Source organism: Manacus candei, unplaced genomic scaffold (genome assembly GCF_025592945.1).
Source record: "Manacus candei isolate 608988 ecotype Guabito, Panama unplaced genomic scaffold, ASM2559294v1 h1tg000089l, whole genome shotgun sequence".
Classification (NCBI taxonomy): domain Eukaryota; kingdom Metazoa; phylum Chordata; class Aves; order Passeriformes; family Pipridae; genus Manacus; species Manacus candei.
Window position 1 is genome coordinate 355,663 of NW_026138137.1, and position 15,536 is coordinate 371,198.

Consider the following 15,536-nt stretch of genomic DNA (forward strand, 5'->3'; position numbering starts at 1 on the left):
ACATTTTGTGATGACAGAGCAGAACAACTGGTTGAGTGTTACTAATCGAGCAGAACTGTTGTAACATGCTTCTTAAATGTTGCAAAGATAAAGTGACCATCAGAGTAGTTATAGAAGACAAAGGTTGGTTTGTGACTAAATGCTTCTTAGTGAGTGGAGTCTGTCAGGTGGTATGAAGAAGTCACGGTTTGAAATCCAGTCTCGATAATTAAGGTGAGAATCAAGAGAAAGTTTCCCAGTGGAATTTCCCTGCCCAGTGCTGTAGCCAGTGTTCATCTGCATTCTCAAGGCAGCCAGTGACTGGGAGCTCAGTGTATCCTCATCTTCTGCTGTAATATTTTCTCTGGATGTGTAATCCTGACCATATTGTGTGGAAGTTCTTTGGACCTTCAGTCTGAATCAGCATAGCGTGTCTGGAATGGCTGTGGGTTCTTGGGAATTTCAACAACCACTTACAGAATCTTTTGTCTTCCTATTTCCGCAGCTTACAAAGGTGACCAGTAAAGTTCTCTCTGAGCAGCCAAAAAGCAGACAGCTCATGACTTCTGATCAGGACACTAAAGTTGTGGCTGAACCGCAGGTGCAGCAAGTACAAGAAGTTAAGGACGGTTCTCATCTAGTAAGTATTATAATTACATGTTCCCCTGGTATAAGTGTTGTATGAAACATTTTTTCTTTTACTATGCCTTAATCAAAATTGTAGGTCAGAACATTTTAGAATACAGTTGCCTGACAGACAGCATTGCAGCATTAACCAGCTAGAACAGAGCTGTTGGAGGTGCCTAATTCTCCAAATCAAGTAGGAGTTTCAGCTTCACTTTCCTTCAGCTCTATGGGGATTTAAATAAACTGCAAATTACGGCAGTTTGCACTCATTTAAGGTACAGGGCTTTTTCAGGCTATGCAAGAATTGTATTACCAGTCTTTAGGCTCATGCTCACACATTAACATGTGAGGAAAATGCAGGAAATGCACTTGATGTGTATGTGTAATTGAAAAATGTACAAACCCATACAAATAGGAAATAGCAATCTGTAACAGGAATTTTGCTCAGTCAGTTCTACCAAATGGCCCCTGCTGCTGTTTCTGTGCTACTGTACAGGATCCAGGAAGTTGCTGTATGGTTTTGGCAGATCATACAGTGGATTGTACTGTGTATATATAGGTTGTAGTAAATGTTACATCCATCTTCAAGAAGACTGAGTACTTGATTTGTATTCAAATGTGTTTATATTTGCATCTTTGTTGGGAGGAATGTTTCCTCTTGGGACGTTGAAGAGTTTGGTTTCAGTGTGTGTTCTGCCAGGCACTTCCCTTGTGCTGTGCTGAGCAGCAGATTCTGCCTGCTTCAAACTTTGCTGCTACCTTGCAGCAAGCACTAAGGAGCATTTTGAAAAACACTCTAAACTTGTACTTTTCTTTGCTAAACAAGCTGGTGGACTTCTGGCTTGTTCCTCTCCCCATTTTTTTTTCATTCCGAGTTCCCTTCTGCTCTGTTTGACATTTCTCAGATGTGAATTTTGACTGTTTCACACTGGAGGAAAAAAAATTCAACCTGATTTTGTGCCGTACTTCTGAAAATTAGCTTTTGTGATTTGCTTTTTTTCCCCCCTTTACTCAGGCCATTAATTCCAAGAAACCAGTGTGTAAACTTGAATCAGAGGTGCTTGCAGATTTGCTTCAAAAGCTTGGAACTGTCAGTGCATTTCAACAGGTGCATTAGTATTAAAGGCAATCTGATTAGTCTTCATGTGGGTGCTAGCTCTTTTAATTTGACATACTAGATTTTATGAAACTACATGGAAACTTGGATCTAAATCTTAATTTCTGTTCTTTCCTGCTTATTTGGAGAAATTTCAGAAGACCTTACTGTTCTCTTCCTTAGTAGGGAAGGCCGATGTCAATTTAGATATCTTGGAATGTATCCACAGTGCTATAGTGGTACATTTCAAATAACTACTTCTTTTGTGATTAAAGCTTTTCCTTGGATGAATATCTGAAAAAGATGAGATCTGTAGCTTATTAAGTTTTTTTTAGGCTGTATCACACTCTTCTATGCACAGCATCAGAAGGTCATTCTGTTGTATGAGCATCGTTACCAATATATACTGTTAAAAGTGGTGTTTTTAAAAAGGTCTCTTCGGCAATGCTATTATCTTTACTTGAGTTAGTTTTGCCAGTACTTCAGGACTCACTTGCAAGTTTTGGGAACAAAGCTGTAGTTGGAGAAAAACTTCAGAGTGCAAGAAGAAATTAGCAAACTAAAATCATTAAGACACTTTCATCTTTCCATAGATGGTAGGCAGGAGAAAAACTTCTGGAATCCCGACTCTTATTTCCTTTAGCAAGTACCTGCTTCAGGTGAAGTGAAATTCACCTGCTGTTTCTTGTGTCTTAATTATTTTGAGATCAGAGGGCTGGACTGCATAAAGGCATGGATGCATGTTTGTGACAATCCCTGCTTCAATGTGTATTTGATATGGGACTGTACTGTGGTGGTACCTACAGAGATTTCTAGGAGTCTTTTTTTTTTTTTTTTTTTTTTTTTTTTAATAATACACTTTATAAGAAATGTGCTGAAATGTTCTCTAGTTGTTTTGACTATGCTGCTCTACTGGGATCTCTTGATCTCTAGTCCGAATGCTTTTGTGGCAGTTCAGGACAAAAGTTGTAGAATTTCTGGGGGAAATTTTGATGCACCTCCGGAGATCCAGAAAAAATAACTAGTATCCTAGTCTTTATCTGAAGTGGTTATATAAAGTATTTTTTGTTTTATCTGTTAATAATAAATAATTTTTTCTAATTATGACTTTTTTCATTCTGTTTGGCTGGAACAAAACTGAACACATGTTCTAGTGTGAGTGATGCTGAACAGGCACTCAGTAGTGATTAAAATAAAGTTTTGATGTTGTAAAGTTTTTGATTAAAGATCCCAAGTTTTGATGTATGGAACCCTTTCAGAAATCACTTACTGGTGTAGCTGATGTTAAAGATACAGAGGTCACTTACTGGTGTAGCTGATGTTAAAGATACAGAGGTCGCTTGTTTACTAATAATTTTCAAAGTTTTAATCTTATAGTGAGGGAGGCAAAGTCTTTTCTGCCTTGAAGTAGCTATAAAACTATATGCTGTTTAGTGCATAATGTAGGTTGATTGCAAGCCTAGTATGGTTCGTTTCTAACAATAAATCTTGAGTTTGGCTGATTTTAGTAGTATTTAACAGCAGAATTTTGATGGTTTTGCACACAAGTAATTTGAAAGAAATTGGCAACTTGAGGATCCTCATAGATTTCTAATCAGTAGAAGCTTAGACTTACACGTTGGAGGTACATAATTTAGAGGATACTAGCGGATTCATAGCTTTGATAAATTTGAGAGTTAAATATGCTAGTTTTTTCAACTTCTATAACCCAAAGGTAGGCTTTGTCACTTCAGGTGAGGTCTGTCAAGGGATTCTTTGTATCCTGATTGAGAGGTACTCTTTCAGAGAAAGTGCTTGTGAGGCTGGACCCAGGAAGGTCAGCGTTTAAGAAGTGTTTCGCTCTGTTTTAATTCACTTCTGTGTTTCCTTTTTGATAATAACACTTTCCTGCTAGAAATTAGAGGTTACTTTGAGGGAAGAGGCCAAGACCCAATGCCATGGTGGAGGTAGCTTGTATGACCTGTCTCTGCCAGACAGGACTTAACTAACCTTTGATGCTAAAGGCACAGATAGTCTTTTTCCTTGCTTATTGATCCTAAACTCTTCCTCTGCCATGTTCACATTTTTCCAAGTACCAAAGAATTTTTATTCCTTGATTGGCTGAATTGAAGACCTGATCTGGAAGTTTGAAAATAACTCTAGGTGGGATTCTTGTCCTCAAGCAACAACAGTTTCTGCAAATGTTGGTGTGTTCCAGTGGAGGATATTACAGTGAGGCCATTTGAACTTGCTGCCTGGTTGCAATATCAGCATCACCTATTCTTTCCCTAGGTGAATAATTATCAGGTGCTGCCATGGGTTTCTGTTAGTGGGAATTCAAGTCAGTGTGGTACACTGGTTTATGTCAACACTTATAGGTACTGTAAATTCAAGTTCAGTCATGTTGTTTGTTCGAAGCACAAGAAAAATAACTAGAAATTAACGAAAGATGACGCTTAATTGTACTTCCCAAAAATGTTTTTCTTAGGAGATACTATAAAAGGATGTCTCAGGCTTAGAGCTGCTGGGTTATGGTGTTCAAAAATCCTTTTGCAACCCATTCAAGGATAAGCCTCAGAATAAAAAGGAATTGAGGAAATTAGATTTTACTAATTTAATAGAGGAGCATGTGTAACAGTTCAGTGAAAATTCACTATAACATATAATCCTCAAATCACTTGGCAATACACAGTATTACATGCAGCATCTGCCAATTAAGAGTAAAGTAGCAGTTTCTATAACAAGTAGGTGGTATTTAATAATTCAAGAGATCATGAATAGCTTTAAACAAGAAATGGGACGATTAGACGTTAAACTGGACATATATGGTGTCAGCATCCTGAAGGATCAATACAGGTCAGTGTTTGCCCTTTCTCTCATGGTATTGTAGATTGAGGCCATAAGAAAAGTGCTGAATGGTTTTGCACCTGTAGATAATGTCTAATGCCTATATTTCATTGTTTTAATCTACGAAACACGTATTTCAACTCTTGGCAATCCGTTAACCCTGATATATATTGGAGGGAAAGTTAAGCAATTTGACCAGCTGTTTCCAAAAACCTGCAGTAGTGACATTTTGACATCTATTGTGATGCTGCTCTTCTCTGTTCCCTTAACTGGTGCTGGGCATGACATCAAGTATGACCTAGGAGTATAACATAATCACTGTTTCTTCAGGACTTGTTACAATTGCATGAATTTATTATGGAAAAAGAATAAAGGAAGTTAGATGTCCGAAAGTTGTAAGGACTGTTTTGACTTGTGCTACTGTAACTTAAGATTGTATTTTAAAACTTAGGCCTATAAGACTGTAAGGATAAATCCTTATTCCTTTGCAAAGAATAGGTACATGGAGAAATTAAAGTAGATAGGTAGGTATACTCCTGTTAATAAACATGTTGGCTTCTTGCCTTCTGCATAGGTGTGTGCAGGACATAGGACTAAATACCTATTAAAAAAAAGGTAATTGTTCAGGTTATGAAAGTGGTGCTTCAGAACACTTTTTGTTTCATGGGGAGGGAAAAGCTGTTTAGGCTTTGAGTAGAGGAGAAATATACCAGAGCTAAAATATGCATGTATAAAGGGTAAAAAACCCAACAAAATAAACAAAACCTACTCCCCAGCTGAGCTGCACTCTGAAGTGGCTGAGCACAAGCTCTGTTAAGTGCTTTTCAAGTCAGGTGGCAGTCTATAGCATAGCCAGAAGGTTTTTAAGATTTAAGGAGTCTTGGAAGTTAAACAAGCAGCCTCGAATGATGTAGTGTAACAAGTGTGGCATTTTCTGTTTAAATTCATCTTGTCTTTTTTTTTTTTTTTTGGTCTTATTTTTTTTCTTTTTCTGTAAAGTGATCCCACAATAAACAGCATTGAGGAATGTGACTTCATGAATGTGTACTATAGGTCCTTAAAAATAGAAATTATCCCTGGAACTCTTAGATAAAACCGAAGAAACAAGAACAAAATGTACCTTTGCACATGAGAAGGGTATGGGAAAACTGGAAGAAGTTTCTGCTTGCTTGAACTGCTTCACCCATTTTTTTCCCCATTAGTTGATAGCAGAAGTGGTTGTTAAGGCACTGGAGAAGTGGACTTTGCCCTGGTCCGTCTCTTAAAGACACTTAGTTCCTCTCTGGAAAGCACAAGTTAGTTAAATCACAAAGGGAAAAATCTTGCTATTTCTTTACCTGATGAAGGAGTTTTGTGAATAGCTGTGAACTTTGTAAGTATTACTGTGACTTTAAGCTGACATTAAAAACAGTTAAATTGTTTGCTCATGGCATTTCTTAAAAAAAAAACTATTATAAGTAACTCCCTCCCCCTTTCCCTGTTCTTGGTTCCAGGGAATGCTAAAGAGAGGAGTGACTTGGCATAGTTTTAAGTCTAGATTGAAGCATGTTGAATAAGTTTGTCCCATGGGAGAATTAAAAAAAATGCAGCAGATGGCAGCAATGATGCATCAAACTTCCTATCCTTAGGAACAGTGTAGCTGCAGGCACTTTCAGGCTTCATGCATTGGATAAGCTGGGGGTGGCAGGATAGTCTTCCTCTGCTCTTACTTGGCAATTTCGAAGCCGACTGTGCTGAGGGGGGCATGTATTTTCTAGCCAATTCAGCAATATTCCTCTGTGGCCACAGTTAGTGGAGTATTAGTTGCCTTAAGGTGCACAACCAGTGGAAAAATAGCACTGAATTCAATGTACATCTGAAAGAACATTTGAAATAGAGTTTAAGGGTCTATCGTGTCTTACACTCAGAATTCTGTGTTTTCAATATCTTTTAAGTAACAGAGTAGAGTGGTGCTGTAGTTGTACAGTCTGCAGGCTCTGAAGAATAAGGTCCAAATTTGAAATAATAGCAGTGAATTTGAGAGAAGGTCTGAGTGATGCGAGATAATGTAAAGGCAAAAAAGAACAACTCCATTTACAGCAGAAAAAGGTTGCTGAGTATTTTCAGCTTTTTTATTGGGTTTTTTCTTTTTGAAGAAGCAGAACCACTTTTTTTAGCAACTAAAAAGACTTAAAGTAATAGAAATATTTCAGTATGTAAATACGTATGTCTAAAAATGCTTTAGTTGTCATAAGGTCAGAAGGAAGTCTGTTTATGTACATGAGTGAAAACTTATACTGGGGACAGACTTCTCTGGAAGAGGAGTAGCATTTAGTCAATAATTTTAAATATTTTTGAGGGTTTTTTTAAAAGGATACACAAATTTTTTGGAGGTTAACTATAATTAATCCTGCCACAGTACCGTGAGGTGCCTAAATGATCTTGAGGCCCCCTCCAGTGCTATAAGTCACTGAGGGATTATGGTTTGTTTTTTTTTTTTTTCATGCAGATAACCAATTAAAAAAAAAAGTCTTGGAACAGAATTAGCTTCTGATAATGTACAATGACTGCTCAATGGAATACATGAGGTCTTATCTATCTTTAGCCTGTTTTTCCTAAAGAAGTAATTGTGGTGTAGGTTCAGCTTTGGGGGAAGGGAGGAGAAGGAGAAAATGGTCCAAAATGGGTTTGATTTAGACATGAGATTTAAACATGTGAAGCCAGAATGCGTTTATCCTTGTATAGGAAGTGGGAGTTAGGTTAAATATGAAGGCAGGTAGTTTCTGGCACACATGGACATTGTGAAAGATGTCATTTAAATATTTTAGTGATTTGGACGAATGAAACTCTCCAGGAAATTAAACAGTAGAAGTTCATAAGACTTGGTAATACGTGTAAACAGACTGTAATCTCATTAGAATTATTTGACTTGAATGTTACAGTGCATATGATGAAATACTGAAACATTGCTCAGCAACTGGGATTTGGACTTTGAGTGGCAATGACATATGAAACCCCTGCATGGTTTTAAAGTGTGCTATTTTTGGCAGTTGGGTGTTGGCTTGTCTCCTCAGTAGCCATAGAAAGTTAGTTTAGTGTAAGAGGAAGGTGATTTGCAATGAGAAGACCCTCTGACACTACTTATTAAACATGGGCTGCTGCTTCAGTAAAGAATTGAGTAACAGCACGAGTGAGGAGAAAACCAGCTTGTTACAAAAATCTGTGGAAGAGGAAGCACCAGAGTCAAGGATAAGTAAAACTTTATCTTCAATTTTTGGAACTGTGAAAAGCCAGGATCTGCATACAGTGGGAAGGACAGTTAACGGGGCGGCTGCGACAGTCGGCAGTGAATGCGTTTGTAGCGATGATTGCGCAGCGTCAAATTCTAAATCTGGCTTTTTGGGTAGAAAAGGGAAATATCCATCATATAAAAGCATGGGGAATACTCCCCATGAGAGCTCGAGGAGAACGTATGACAGACCTTTTAGCTTCTTTAATTCCTTTAGTCACCTCTTGAAAGTCTCTGGTACGTATGGAAATCTGCAGAAAAGTGAAGAAAGGAAAGACAGGGTTATTAAAAAAAGAGCACCTAAAAAATCTAATAGCGATGATCAGCACATGAACAATATAGAAAACATTAATAGTAATATTAATAATGAAAATGTAGCTGTACAAGAGCATTGCTTATTTGATCATATTTCGAATTCACGTGTACCAGACATCCTGGACAAAGGGTTACAGAGTGAAATTTCCTTAAATAGAAATTTTCTGGAGGATTATGCAGTGACGTGTGACCATTCAAGGCAAAATGAAACAACAGTAAACGTTAAAGACAGCAAGAGTGACAGCCTACAGAAAGTTTCAAGTTCATATAGAGAGGTGCCTCCAACACTTTCCTATCTTGATGTAGACAACAGTCAAAATGTGAAAGACAGGGAGTTTTACAGTATTTGTGTTGTAGATGCCGAAGATCTGACAGGGGACAAAGAGGTGCCAGCTACTGTGCATGAAGAGACTGGAGCAGACATAGATAACTCAGCTGTTACTGATGAAGGAATGTGCAGCATGGCACGACCTCTAGACACTGGGAAGGAATTTCCAGTGCAGCGATTGGCACAAGTGGAAGCTAAGTTTAATTCACAGGAAGAACTGTTTGAGTATAAAAAAGAGGATAGGCCAAACATGCAGAAAAAGGACACAAGCAAATATTGTAGCATAGACATCCAATCTTTTGATAACTTACTGACTAACAGGTGTCAGGTGCATAAGTTAAATACTGACAATACAGTAACAAATGTCTTAAGAGCAAAAGTATCTGATGAAATCATCCCTGAGAATCAGCAAGAGGAGGTGTATTCCATAGGTAGTGCTGTCAGTTGGAATGAATCACTCCATGCAGCTTGTAATTCTGTGAAGCCTGTGGATGCTGCTGAAAAGGACCACTACAGCCCTAACTCAGAAAAGGTGAAACACAGTGATTGTATTTCCAGTGTCTTGTTAGAAAATGGAGTATGTAATTCAGGAAAAACTGAGGGAAGTAATCATTCTGATATTGTACCACTTGGTTTAAGTGGGCGTCCCTCAAGTGTTGTAGAGCAAACAAATACTAAACAGATGGCAGAGAACATGAGGGGTAACTTTAAATTATCACTAGAGTTATGTGAAATGGACAATGTAGAAAAACTTGCTGAAAAAGTCTACTTTCTAGAGCCAGAAAGTGAAGTAAACTCAAATGTGGAAAAGAAAACACTTGAAAGAACTGATGGTGATAGCCAAATGTTTGCACCAGAGTGTAGTGAACATCACAGCAGTTTTGAAGAGTCCTTGAAAGATGGAGAGAAATGCACAGGTACAATTTTGCATAGCTGTGAAGCTTTGAATACGACTGAAATGCACAAAAACTTGGAGGAAAGTTCTGATTTTCAAACTCAAATTAAGGGCTGCAGTGAAATCAAGACATCGGCTGAAGCTGCAGACCATGGTGGCACAGAGGAAGGTGTCTGTGAGCATGTCACTGATGACTTGACTGAGGAAGCTGGTAACTTGAGCAGAAGTAGCCCGTGGGTAAGTGCTGGCATTTTGACATCTCATGAACAACATAACCCACGCACAGATGACATGTTCCTAAAGGAAAACAGCCTAGAATGTCAAGTTTCACAAGAGTCACCAGGGAGTAAAGGTAAAGTATGCAAATATTCAAATTCAGATAACAGTGCCTCTTCTGTGCCTGTGGAATGTGAGGATATGAATAAAATAGACATGAACTGTAGACAAGATGAACAGGATGCATATTTCTTCCACGCAGTAGAAAATCAATTGAGTGCAAGGACGGAGTCAGCCAAAATAGCTGGGGATGTAGTAGAATCTGTAAAACAGACAAAATTTGAAGTTCACCTCAATGAGTCGATTGATAACAATGCTGAAAATATAAAACCAAATTTGGATGCTGACACTGTTGATCGTGATAAAGGCATCTTCAATTGCAATGGAGGCTTGGCTCATGGTCAGAACGTTCCCTCTGACTCCACTGAACCTGCAGCCATGGACAGTTGTACGTACAAGAGCATAAAATTAAAAGATGACACTAAAAATCTGGACGATACCAATCATCTCTTACATAAAGCCCATAATTGTTTACCATCATTGTGTCAAAATGCATGTTCTCATGTGCATGACAAACCAGTGGAAGAGCCTGAGTTACGTCACTGTGCCAGTCCAGAGCCAGAGGTCGGGAACACTGCAGTTCCTGTTGTGTCTTTTACTGAAGAAAGATCAGAAACTCCTGAAAAAAGTATGTGTGATGTAAATGAATGTAATCTTCAGGATAGTGAAGTAAAACAGTGTGTCAGTACCCACTCAAAGCAGAACCTCACTGGTTTTAGTGTATCAACTGGGAATATAGAACCTTTTACCAGCAGGAATTTGAAACTGTTAGAAGCCAAGACTACTGAATTGAAAAACACCAGTTACACATTAAATCCTCAAACAAATGACTTGACCACAACCTGGGAACAGATGCAGCCAGATCACAAGATTTTCTCGAACAAAGAGCTTGGAGTTTGTGTTGACCCAAAGCAGGTAGACAAATACGCTGCTACTCCTTCCTATGAAATACAGAGTGCTGCTCCTGTTGCCGCAGGATTTCAGCAAGGCAGTGAGCAGTGCGTGTTAGATCTGATGGAAGATGTACCCAGTGACCAAGAGCAGCACTCCTATGAACTGGACAGACAAAATCCCCATGTTGAAATGTGGCCACATCTCATCAGTCTTCAGACTGGCAATGATGATTGGACAAATCAACTGTTTTCTGACACGGTTCCTGCTGGTAATGGTGAATATCTGGTGGGCTTTTTATGGAATAATGCAGTTTCTAATGATACCATGAAGAATGACAGACTTTGTATAGTTAGTGAAAACTTCCAGAATGAACCTGAAGATTTAACAAGTGCTTCATACGCAGTGGAGAGATACCCGTATCAGCTGCTAGCACCAGAAAATGCTGGTACTTGGGGATGGCAAAATAAAGACGAATTTGTAAGTATTCTGCAGAAGTGATTTGATGTTAAAGCTTAAAGCTGAAGCTAGAAGTTTGACTAAGCCAAGTCAAACTGTGGTTTCTTTAGTTAAACAGATCATGTTATTTTGTCCTGAAGCTGACTGTTCCCTTTCCTTTGCAAAACCAAATGCTGTACAGAATACAGAAGTTCAAAATGTTGCTGAATATTAATATATTTTTTCTTTTTGTTTCTGTTTACTTTGTGTGAAAGTTTAAACGTTGGGCAAAGTGACTTGATTGCAGATTCTCAGTTCCAGATAAACGCTTCAGTGTGGGAAAGGAAGCTTTCTGCAGACTGTTAATAGTGCTCTTTACCTTTGTATAGGAAGAAATGTTTGTGGATTTCCCGAAGTTCTTCTTTGGTAGCAACTAGGAAATATTTACTCACCTCTGGAGGTGATCTGAAGTGCTGGAGAAAGGAGTGGCTCCAAGAGAAGTGAGGGGAATGAGCTGGGCTGGATCTTGGAAAGCTGGGATAGGAAACAAATGAAGCCGTCAGGACAGAGTCCTGAGTAACAAGCTCTGGGGGCCCTGCTTGAGCAGGGAGGTTGGACTGGATGACCTCCAGTGGTCCTCTCCAACCCTACTTACCCTGTGAAAGCCAACCTGCAGCAGCTGCTGCTCCTTTTCCTTCCCTGCTGAGCAGAGCCAGTGCTGGATATTGTTCCCCTCACTGACTGTTGGAGCAGTTGCTCTGACCTTGCCCAGCAGTCACAGTGTGGGCAGTGGGTTGAACTTGGGGCTGTTTGCTGTCTCCTGGGGGAACTTTGTATATTAAAAGTGGAAACTGATGGAACTTGCTGTCATCTCTGAATAGTTACTATTCAGGTAGTTGTGTCAAACACTTCCACTTTTTATAAGTCTTTTCTCTGTTGCTCAATAGGTGTGTTTGAGATTTTTTAGATCTTTTTGCTTTCTGGATATGTTTTCTATGCACTGTGATAATAACTATCTGAGTGCATGTGTTTAAGAAGATTTAAAGCTTCATGGAGTTTTGGAGTGCCTGTCTTAAATGCTGCAATGTTCCTAGAATCCATAAATTCACAAAACAAATTTTCAATGAGCTTTTTTAGTGTGTCTTAATATGAACAATCCTCTTTCCCAGTATAATTGTATTAAAACATTCCAAGTATATTCTTTGTATGGAATAATTTAATGCATTTTGCTCAAACATTAGCAACACAAGAGAAAACTTTCTCATGTAACTATCAAAAAAGTATTGTAGATGCTTGCACTGCAGAGAGCAATCTCTCTGAAGCACAGATATAATCATTTATGTGATGGTTGTATATAACCATATATAATCATTAAATGTGTGCATTTTATAATCCAGGTTAAAGGAGATTGTCTTGATGATTTAACTGGATCTGATAATTCATCTCTTCTGTCCTAATGCACAGTTCCTCCTCTTGAAGTAATGACAGAAGTTGTCATGCTTTCAATTTTCCATAATGCTTCATCAAGACTGTTACATGTTACATATAAGTTACTGTTACATATAAGTTCAGAAAAAAAAAAAAACCTTGTACTTTGGTATTTTCTTGATTGTTTTTTTCTTTAATGTTATTTTGCAGAAACAGATACAATACCAATATAGTCAACATCAGGTAGACATGTATATTAGAGAACTCCCTGAAGTCTAGGTCAAGTATGGGTTTGAAATGTTTGTTGTTGTTTGCTTTGCTTGGCTAGCCTTTTCTGATGATTCTTAATCAGGTAAATGAATTCCATGCAGCACAATTCAGTTGGTTTTGTACCTGAAATGATTATGGGAATTCAGTTAATATATTCAGATGTGAAAAAACTTGACAGTACAGTCTTGAATTGTATGTCTGATACTGTTATTTGAAACTGTACATATCTACACACAGATGCATGCTGTGCATCCACAAAGTGCATAATCAATTTCTTTTTGTAGGAGTCAACCAAGGTTTCCGAGTTAAACCCTAATGCAAAGGTGTGGGGAAATCATATGTTACACTTGGAAGCAAGTGGTGCCACTGATGGTAGTGTGAGCAAAACGTGGGAAGAAATACCTGACCAACCTCCAGATTCTTGTAAAGAAGGTATGAATGACATTTTCTAGCTGTTGCTCAAGCGAAAGTTAAAACTCAGTGCAGAATTTTCTCAATTTTAGTTTTCTGTTAAAAAAAATTAAAGCAAACGTGTAAGCAACTTTATTTCAGATTTAGTTGTAACTGTGAAGTCACAGTGACTAGAAAGAATGCTTTCTGAGTGTTTGTCGTCTGTGCTGCAGGACTGGATGCCAACGGTGATGGCGACAAAAAGCATCAGAATGCAGTGCTGACAGAGCTGCCGGAGCCGTCACCAGCTGTTTCGGTGTCAGACCAGACAGATATGAACCCTTTGGCTCTCGATCATTCTGAGTATGAGTCTATGCATGAAACCACCCAGACAGGTAAGAGAAAGCTAGTGTTTACTTGGACTTAGTTTTAAAAAAAAAAAAACAAACATGTGTTTTGAGTTGAACAGTGAGCATCTAAAAAACCCCCAAAAGCCCCCCCAAATTACGCCACTTTTGTTACTCAAGATTTGCATGCTGTAAACAGACCCTAGAAAATCCTATCTCTTCTGCAATCACACTTAGACATGTTTGGCGACCAGTCTCGTCCTGGTATAAGTCTTATGAGGTGCTGCACAAACATTCTGGATTTAACTGAGTATTTTCTGGAACGTGGTTCTGAATGAAAATCCCTAGACATTTACATTTAGATATCTACCTCTTTAAGCTGCACGTTTCTCGTTGGGTCAGGTGGTGAGGTGAGATTCACGTAGCGTTTTTGTCTCAAGTAGTAATGTTAATGTGTGGAAAGACCAGTCTTGTACTTGAAATACTAAAATAGGCAACATTTTAGTCTAACTTCTTTGAATTCTTATTTAATGAACTTTCAGGGGTTTTTTTCAATGCAACTGGTAGTAGCTGTAGTCTATACCAGATGGTATGTTTTAAGAAGTTTCTGGAAAGTAGTGTAGAGATTCAGCCATGCTTCTATTTCACTGAAAGGGACAGAAGGTCTGCAAGATGCATGTGGGATTACTACTTGAACTGAGGGATGGGAAGGAGAGGAAAATGTGCTGGGTGTTTCTTGAGATTCACGGGAGGTCTGTTCCTTGTTCATTGTGCTTAGCTGATTTTATAACATGTATTTAAAATTACCAGTATAGCATCCATAATAGCTGGAAATCAAGACAAGTAAAATCAGACACGGTCGTGGGATCATCCTTGCTTATGTTGAAAAACTGAAAGCTCTCTTTGACTCTTCCACTTAAGGGTACTATTGGGGAATATTAAGTAATAACTAGATGGCAAGTAGAAAGTTGTATTAAAGGTGCCTCACAGTCTAGAAGGGAACAGTATTCTTCAGATTAGTGTTAAAACTTGCCAGCGTGTCCTTTATGTGCCCAGAATAGTTAACTTTTAACAAGAGTCAGATAGTGTTGTAAGCAGCTGAACAGCACACTGGATCTGTTCCACCTGGTGAATAGTGAGTGACACAGGTGGTCCCAAGTCTGAAATCTGATTTTTAATTTAATAATTATTTTTTAAAATGCATATAATTTTGGTCCTTGCTGGCTTTTGGACAAGAAAGAAAGGGGAGATGGGGAAGGAAAATAGTGGTTAGAACATAAGTGTATTTCTCAGGTGTTGACCTTATCTTGTTCAGAGTAGAACACGTGAAGGACAGCGTGGTGGGAAGAAATTAGAACTTGCTTTAGGAAGAAGAATGGTTAAGGAAAGCTGAAGAAAAGGATGAAAGTTACTGAAGGGAAGGGTATAGAGGGCAATACTTTTTTAAAAAAACTAATTTACGTACGTATATATTAAATAACATGTTAGTAGATGTTTTATAAATCTCTAAAAGCCACACTAAACTTCTAATCTTTAAACAGTTCTCCCACTGGCACAGTTAGTTTAACCTCTACTGACATTAGTATGTTGGGTCTAAATTAAAATGAACATAAAATCCATGTTTTCCATGTGATGATAATTTTGAAACTCTAAAGTATAAGAAAAAAATTAATTTTGCCTTCTTAACCAAAAGATTGTCAATTACACTTGTGTTGCTAGTAGATTGTATATCTGTTGATATTTTATAACCTCATTTTTGGAACTCTTTTCTGAGTTAGTGTATCAGTAATTTCGAGTGAGGGCTGAAGTATGGAGCGCCTTCATTACGTTGCTCTCTTGCTGCATTAGTCAGGGCTTAGTCAGCTAGAAAGAGGTTAGTTTTCTGAGAATGGAGGACAGGTCTACAAGCTAAATCAGTTCAGTATTTACTTCGAGATGGGCTTGTAGCTGTTCTTCTAAAATGCTTCAGATTTTCATGTATTTGGAGAACAGAGGTTAATAAGTGAAGTCAGACATGTTTTCTCTTTTCTGTCTTAAATAAAAAGTGTTCCCATGCAGTTTTGGTGGTTGGTGAACTAATACATAATGAACATCTATTGAAT

At 38.2% G+C, this 15,536-nt stretch overlaps 1 protein-coding gene across 11 annotated transcripts in view; it reads left to right on the forward strand.

Moving 5' to 3' along the window:
- The window catches only part of LARP4B (La ribonucleoprotein 4B), a 57,306-nt gene that overhangs the window by 18,763 nt on the left and 23,007 nt on the right, over positions 1 to 15,536 (forward strand). For 3 of the 11 annotated variants that reach the window (XM_051812915.1, XM_051812916.1, XM_051812917.1), the window contains exons 2-5: positions 485 to 619; positions 9,446 to 9,571; positions 12,982 to 13,129; positions 13,321 to 13,482. In XM_051812915.1, coding sequence (XP_051668875.1) covers positions 539 to 619; positions 9,446 to 9,571; positions 12,982 to 13,129; positions 13,321 to 13,482 — 517 coding nt within the window. In that variant the 5' untranslated portion in view covers positions 485 to 538. The other 8 variants (XM_051812919.1, XM_051812920.1, XM_051812918.1 and 5 more) reach the window with 7 other exon arrangements.